At 36.7% G+C, this 7,908-nt stretch overlaps 1 protein-coding gene across 3 annotated transcripts in view; it reads right to left on the bottom strand.

Moving 5' to 3' along the window:
* Positions 1-4,045: 4,045 nt before the first annotated feature.
* The window catches only part of LOC106660203 (DNA N6-methyl adenine demethylase), a 57,372-nt gene continuing 53,509 nt past the window's right edge, over positions 4,046-7,908 (bottom strand). For all 3 annotated transcript variants that reach the window (XM_014383103.2, XM_023460982.1, XM_014383104.2), the window contains 2 exons: positions 6,761-7,908; positions 4,046-6,684 (listed from right to left, as the gene is read on the bottom strand). The exon at positions 6,761-7,908 is cut by the window's right edge and continues 291 nt beyond it. In XM_014383103.2, coding sequence (XP_014238589.1) covers positions 5,690-6,684; positions 6,761-7,908 — 2,143 coding nt within the window. In that variant the 3' untranslated portion in view covers positions 4,046-5,689. The remainder of the gene's footprint in view (positions 6,685-6,760) is intronic.

Genomic DNA, 7,908 nt, shown 5'->3' with positions numbered 1-7,908 from the left:
ACAGCAGCGGACCTGAGCAATTATCAATTACGACAGCTAAGCGCCTATATATTTATACATTACGACGAGTTCGCGCGGCTGTGCGTTGTTGTGCGCCGCTATTAGATTCATGTGAGAGAATCTGCCCGTTGTGTTTATGTATTTTATATGCGTTTTACGATGCCCTCGGCACACAGCGCCGCGACGACCGTTACCGTATACTAGCACACTTACTTTAGCAGTCGATTGAAATTCCAATTTAGCTCCTCTCTCTCGTTCTCTGTCTATTTCTCTCGAAGCTACACATGTTTCATTAATATTTTATCATATACACAGAGCGAAAGGCGAATAAATCGATATTAACCGATATACGTGTTTTTAGCCACGCGAGGCGGCACACACCAGCAGAAATGCAGTTTGTCGAGCCATCGATTTTCGAGCATATGAGCGAGGATCGATGCCTACTTTTAAATTCGTAATATACATCCCAAGCCGCAGAGTTTTCAGGTCGATCGTATGAGTCCGTGAGTGCATACACGTGTATGTGTGTGTGTGCATTTTAAGCAGCGGTCATGCGATTTTGATGATGATCATGATGGGATGCTGCTGCAGCGTAGCGGTCAGTAGGTCTACCTGCGAATTATGTCTTTTTTTTAACCGTTCACTGATTCGTTAAAGGGAGGAATGGGAGAGGAAAATGTGTATGAGAGTATACGTTTATAAATCAAATCTCAAGTTGTGGCTAAGGCAGACCAGAGACATTGCCCTGCGCCGTTGTCTTTTCGAGTCGTGTATCTTCATTCGAGCGTCTAAATTTCGCAATTCAACATCCTTGCATGAATGTTGTACGCGTGTTAAAGTACGTTACACGAGTAGATATTCGGACTAATTAAAATAAGCTGCTCGCGTTTACACTCTCTCTTTCTCTCTCTCCGTGTATCGTTGCATCTCTCTCTCTCTCTCTCTCTCTTTCTCCGTTTATTCAGAGAGATTTATCATCTCCAGAGCTGCGTCCACAGTTTTGCGCGTACACATACACTCTTCGTACAACGAGTTCGAGTTGGTTATACGTTATGTTTTATCGAGTCGTTTATTTTCTCGAAGATACCCGAGCGAAAAATTCACGCGTGCATGTGTGTGTGTGTGTGTGTGTGTGTGTGTGTGTGTGTGTGTGTGTGTGTGTGTCTGCGCTTATATACAACTGCAGACGCAGCGCGGAAGATCAAATGCGTGCACCCGAGTGCTATATGGTGCGTTGTTGATCGCGGTGCATATATGGGCTCGAAAGTCTCGCACACAGACACACAGACACTCGCGCGCATACGTATGAATATGCAGATATATTTTAACATTTTAGCCACAGCTGCTGCAGAAAAAGAAAGTGAAAATGATGTATATCGCGCTCAAAATTATACTCGTATATTCACTGCCTGCTTCGCGCGGAGATTTGACTAATTGCCGCATTGCTTTGCGTGAGTTTGAGCATGTTCATTTCGTTCTTTTTTTTCTTTCATTTCAGCTCGAATGGACAGACTTAGACGTTCGTTTTTCTAGAAAAATAGTCACAACTGAGCACGAGCTGGCCCTTAGATCCTTATCCTGAACAATTAGTCCTGTGTGTGCGTGCGCTTTCTTCGTGCTCGGGCAGACGCAGATTGGATTATGTCTTTCACGGATCCTTTTGTCGGTGTTTATCATTGTGATACTTTGGAGCGTGCCTCGGAGTCAGCTCGGTCAAAGACCTCAGCTGCCTGCCATCATGTTCGTCGGCATAACGAGCATATATGCTTTTCCAGCGTAACCGCAATATGCCATATGAACTTAGTGAAACCTTGAAAATTTTTCACTGTACGCATCTCTTTTGCCATTGAATAAACATATACATATATTGTATACATATAGCGGAGGCGAATGACGATGATAATGATGATGCGTTACGTGCATGCGGGGCACGTGAAAACTTAATTGGCCGCGCACGACGTCTGAAAAGTACGTACCTTCTGCTGCTGCTGCTCCGTAAACGCAAAAGTGAAAAGGTGAAACAGTTTTCGTGAGGATAGATGGGTTGCTAATGAAGGCGCAAAAAAAATACCAATGCAAACAATGTATTCATAAAAGTTTTTTTATGTATTTTTCTATCGTTTCTCTCTCTTTCTCATTGTATATTCACAAAGAACGAATTTATACTTCGGGCTTATACATTTGCATCATATCGTTTATCACTTATATCTTAAAAACTTACATCGATAGTACTATCGCTTAAGTTTACTATATTTTTTTTTATTCCTCGATTGTTTTACAGTTTCAGTTATATCGAGAAATCATGCTTGTAAGCATTATCATCGTGCAATAAAAGTGTCGATTAGTAGCTCCGGTGCGCACCTCTCGAACTTTATTGAATTAAACGATAACTATATTGTATACTCTTATGCATATTGACACGTACTTCGGCATTTAAACGTTTCCGATTCATATTTTTTTTCATGAGTCTTTCATTAGATTGCTTTTACAGTTTCCAAAATCATTGCATTTACAAAAACGATTTACAAAACTTCATCGCTCGATGTTGATTTATGCTACGAGTAAAAAATTATCGCGTTCAAACAAATAAATATTTTTCACCGTTACGTGATATCTTATAATTTTAGAATATATTCATATTTATATATTTTTCATTAGTTTTTCAACTTGCATATCATCATTTTTATAGTTTGTTTTCATCTTTCACTCTTTTTATACTGGAGAGCTGTCGAACCGCGATATTTTTCGCTTACTCTCACGTGGTACACATATAAAATTTACAAAAATCATACTTCAAAAAATCATTGTATGGTTTTTTATAAATCATCAAAAGTTCATAGTTTAATAGCTTTTCATCCTTATCTTTGTTTTAGAATATTTACAAAACGTGAGTTGTATAATTTAATAAACTTTTTAAAATGACTCTTTTAAAATCTCGTTAAACTTGAAAATTCAGTTTTCTTTAAATTTACAAATCCACTAGTCCAATGAAATTTGACAGACTGCAGAAAATTTTGCATAACATCCGTTTCTGAGGATTTTTTTGACGTTGTACACTTTTCGTGAAATCTTAAATCATTTTTTTCTTCATTAATTGTTCAGTTATTTTGGATCATTAAGGCGGTCAAGATTAATTTAATGAGAAATACACATTGAATGATTTTGATATTGCATAGCTCACCATATATATTTTTTCTTTTTATGAGTTTTCTACTGGTTTTCATATAAAACAAAATGTCATTTTTGGCATTGGAAGAAAAAATACATGTTCAACTCTTCGCTTATTAATTTGCTTTCATTTAGTTGTAACTTTGTAGAATTCTCTTTTTTATCATTCAAATGTATTTTATTTCATTTCACTTTGTATTGTATTAATTCTTATATAATCTTCTTTTTCGTAAATTTTCTATCGTTAATATACGTTATATTTTATTCAACTAACTTTTTAAACATGTAATTTTATTTTATATTTTGGCATCGACTCATGTTATAACAGTTTAATTTTTCATGTCTTTGTCGAAGTATTTCAGTTTCAATTTTTGAAGAAATACTTCATTAAACTTTTTCAAGAATGTGGCAGTGTTTCTTACTGTACAAATATTTCACTGATTTTTTTATCTTTATAGAACGGTTGTATATTAATGAAATAACATCACAAAAAACTAAATAAAATACATAAAAAAATTGTTGAATATTAAATGTATTTTTCATCAAAATCTATTTATAAAAAAGTTCATCGAAAAAAGATTTTTAAAATTGATGAACAAGTAAATTGTTTTGTTTTGTTCTTTTAGTATTAATTTAATAAAAACACCACTGCTATTTGAAAAGTAAGCAACCAATACTCAGTTTAAACTATTATTAAAATCATCCAGCTTCAAGCTAGAATCATCGTATACAAAATTTATGCAATAAATTTATCGTTAAAAATCATCTTTTTCATTAAAATTGCAATGATTCTATCAGATGTGAGAATCAGATTTATGAAAAATATAATATGAATATTCAAATTTATATCTTGTATTTATGAATTTGTGTGGAAAAAAGTGAAAAATGTTCAAAACGAAAAAAAGGAACAGAAATAATGAATGAGCAAATAATAATTTTTAATGGAATATTTCATGTTCTTACAATGATTGTGTAATATATATATATATATATATCACACACTTACGATAGAAAAAAACGAACATGTGATATTGAGCTTAACTATGCAAACTTCGAATTTATATTAATATATCATTAAGAGAAGACGCCTTATTACAATAATATTATATTAATGGCTTTGCGGAATGAGTGCAACAATTTCGCAACAGCTTCCTTTGGGACGTCGCTTGATACAGTCGTGTGTGAGCAAGGTTTATTAGAAACATCAGGCCTCTCATTTTTTATCAGATGCCGTAAAGTTCACACCTTATTCTATACGGCACTTTTAAAAACTCACTCTCCTGATTCACATGTACCAGTAAAAGTAGTATTATCAATTATTATAGTGATACAAAACACTCTTTTATCCATTAACATGATATCGATAAAAAATGAGTAAAAATCAAATTATTTTTCTAATTATATTAGGAGATGATGATTCATGTCATGAATTAAAAATAATGATAGTGATTCTTATTATAATACTCTGAATAAGAGGATCATCAATTCAACAATTAATTAATTATTAATTGCTACTTGTTGATCAATTAATAACTAATTTTTAAATTGCTTAAAACATTATAATATCGAATTGCTGTTTCAAGCGCACGACTCCTCGCGTTATACAAATATATGAATGATTTCATACAATTTTTATAGATACAATAAGTTTATCTAAAAATCAATACTTAAAAAACATTAGATTGTTTTAGATTGAAAGTCCATCTTTTAACGTACAAATTTGTTCTAATAAAATCTAAAAAATAAATACAAATAAATAAATAAATGAATGCTAAAAACAATAATTATGTATAAATTATTAATAAACTTTTGCCTACATGATTATTCGTTACCACACACAGTATTTCTAATGTACATACACGCCAAACTGGTACTTGTTTGCGCGATACCACAGCAGATGTAAAATAAAATTAATATACCATCGTATATCATGTGGAAGTTATTACTTATTTAAAAATATTATAAATGTCACCTAATATGTACAAGTATTCAATTTCAGTAATTGAAAAATTCTTTTCGTACAAAGAACAGCTTCAGTCGATTGATATACATGGCGTAAAGAGTAAAAACAAGTTTCCTACATTACCCAATCAATCATATATTTATCTTCCGACTTGAAGATATTATATAAATATAAACTCACTGGCTTAAAAATAAATCACGCAAATTGGTATAGGATACAATGCGAGAACTTTCGTAACAAATAATTTCATATGTTCTACAAATATATCATCTTGTTTATATCTACATATTTTAAGATTTTTTTCACGATGAAAATTTTGTTCGAGAAAGATTCCCGCGTTATCAGCGAGTAAAACAATAACAGATTTATACACCTCTGAGAAAAAAAACTGAAAATACGTTGAACTTAAAAATCTAAAGTTAAAAAATTCATCAGGGTTTTTTTGTTTAAGATTGAAGTGAGGAAACTTTAAATGGAAACACAGCTCGCTGAGGCAGTTTTTTTTGCATTGGTAAACGGTTATGGCTAGCTCGATGGGTCGGAGGACCCATTCGATAATCATCCGATGGCTCCACCTTCCTGGTAAGGTCCTGTGATCATACAGGGATGCATTGGGAAGAGTGTGGTCCACGTCATAGTGGTATAGGTCGGCGAACGCAACATGAACTGCGAGCTCGGCACATTCGGCAGGTATGGCAGCAGCGGCAATTGTGAAACCGGTTGGCCCACACTCGTGGAGGTTGTACTGCTTTGACTTCCACTGACACCGGACTGGCTCGAAGCCGTCGTAGTGGTAGCGGTGGTTGTCGTAGATGGACCAGTGCCAGTAGTCGTGATACCTAGTTTTTTCAGACGCATCTTTTCCTCCCATTCGTCCCAGCCGTGTCTGGGCCTGTTGAGATTACGATGCTGATAGAATACAAGGCTAATGCGAGTTGGGTTCAGTCGGTTGGGTCTCTTCAGGGCAGTAGTGGCGTGCATCTCATGCTTTGCACATTCAAAGAGTACACTACCATGACCCAAAGCTATCGCAACTCCGCCCATTTGCGAGTCTTTGAAGCACTCCTCGTTGTCCGAGTAGTCAGCAACCTCCCCCAAGGGCTCGGCCTTCGGCGTCGTTTCTGCTAAAACTGGCAGGTAAGAAGTTGGCCCGTACAGATCCCAGCGAGGACAGCCTGTCGCAGGATCCCAACGAGCCCAGCCAGGGGCCAAACCTTGATAAGGCCCAGGCACGTTCTGGAACGGATACTGAGGGCCAGTCGGAAAACAAGGATCACGCTTTGGCGGCCGGTAAAACTGTGCTGCACCAGGATATTCTGGTGCTTGAGCATGGTGATAAGCTGTGGGATTATAATTGTAACCATCCCAAGTGTTTGGATAAGTCTTGTCAAATACCGGATAACCTGGTGGATGGTATCCGTATTGATGAGGAAATGCTGCTGGATGATTCAAGCCTGGCACTGCGTGAAAGTCTTGAACGGGCTTCATTTCGGCTCCAGGCCAGTTTAAATTTGGATTTTGACTCGGTAGATCTTTTGCATTTTCTTGAAAACCTGTAATGCAAAGTTTATTACTTGTAACATGTTTATGATTTATAATAAAAATGTTTCATGAAAATTAAATATGTACCTTCTTTCAATTTATCATGAGGTGGCCAGTCAGCTTTTTTAGATGGGCTCTGTCCATAATTATGTGGTTTGTCAATGCCACTTTGATTTTCCACCAATGAACTGTTTTTATTGGGCTCATTCGGTTTGAGGAATGTTTTTGGCGTTGCAGCTTGTTGAGTGCTATTATCGGTCTGACCGCCATTTGTTCTTGACGGAGGTCTACCTTTAGGCACTCTGAATGGCGATTGTGATGTAGAATCCCAAGAGGGTTTTGACAATTCATTACTTCCTTCAAATTTCGAAGGAGTTCCTGATGATGCTGCCGCTCCAGGATAAAATGCCGATGGAGATGACTTTTTCAAACCGTCGTTGCCCCAAGATGACAAAGAGCTCCAATTCGATTGTTCAATCGATGTAGCTGGATAGTTTGCACCAGGTAGACTTTGGTAATTTTGATTCGGAAATGATTGACCATGAAGATAATCAGGATTTGAAGCTCCAAACATCGAATGACTCTGAGTTTGTGGATCCGGAGAGTTAGGTACTACATTACTTGGATATCGCTGAGGCTGATTTACGGGATAGCCAGGAGAGTTTAAGCTAGACGTGTAGCTATCGGATGAATTTAAAAGCGGACTTCGCAACTGATTGATATTAGGCGATTGGTTTTTACGAGAATTTTCAGAACCAATGGGTGTAGAAGTGTGTTGAATACTTTTGGTTGGCGTAGCCCTGTGGGGACTCTCTGATGGATTTTGACAATTGCGAGGCGATGGCGATGAAAAATTGAAATCGTTTGGACCGGACGAATAACCAGAACTTCTCGGAGAAATGAGACGTTGATCTTGTGGCGTTGACGGGCAATTTGAAATATTTGATAAAGATCCCCTAGGGGAAATAGGATAACTCCTCGGAGATTGACTGTAAGTACTCCGGGGTGATTCTCCACAAGAAGTTTGAAGATTTCTAGATCGAGCATCGTCCTGCGATACAGTGCTTCTGGGCCTGTCGTCTAAACTGGTACTATCCGGATCTACCTTTGCTTCTCGTTCCAAACCGCCGAATGGACCGTAATCGGCCCATGGATTCATCCAATTATTTTTCCGTTGATCTAACCAACCTGCCCTATTCCACTGCTGATCGGCTTGATAATTCCAGCCTTGATAC

The sequence above is a fragment of the Trichogramma pretiosum genome, unplaced genomic scaffold, assembly GCF_000599845.2.
Source record: "Trichogramma pretiosum strain Unisexual culture from Peru unplaced genomic scaffold, Tpre_2.0 scaffold18, whole genome shotgun sequence".
Lineage (NCBI taxonomy): Eukaryota > Metazoa > Arthropoda > Insecta > Hymenoptera > Trichogrammatidae > Trichogramma > Trichogramma pretiosum.
Note: the sequence above shows the minus strand (reverse complement) of the source record. Positions and strands in the feature narration are given on the sequence as shown.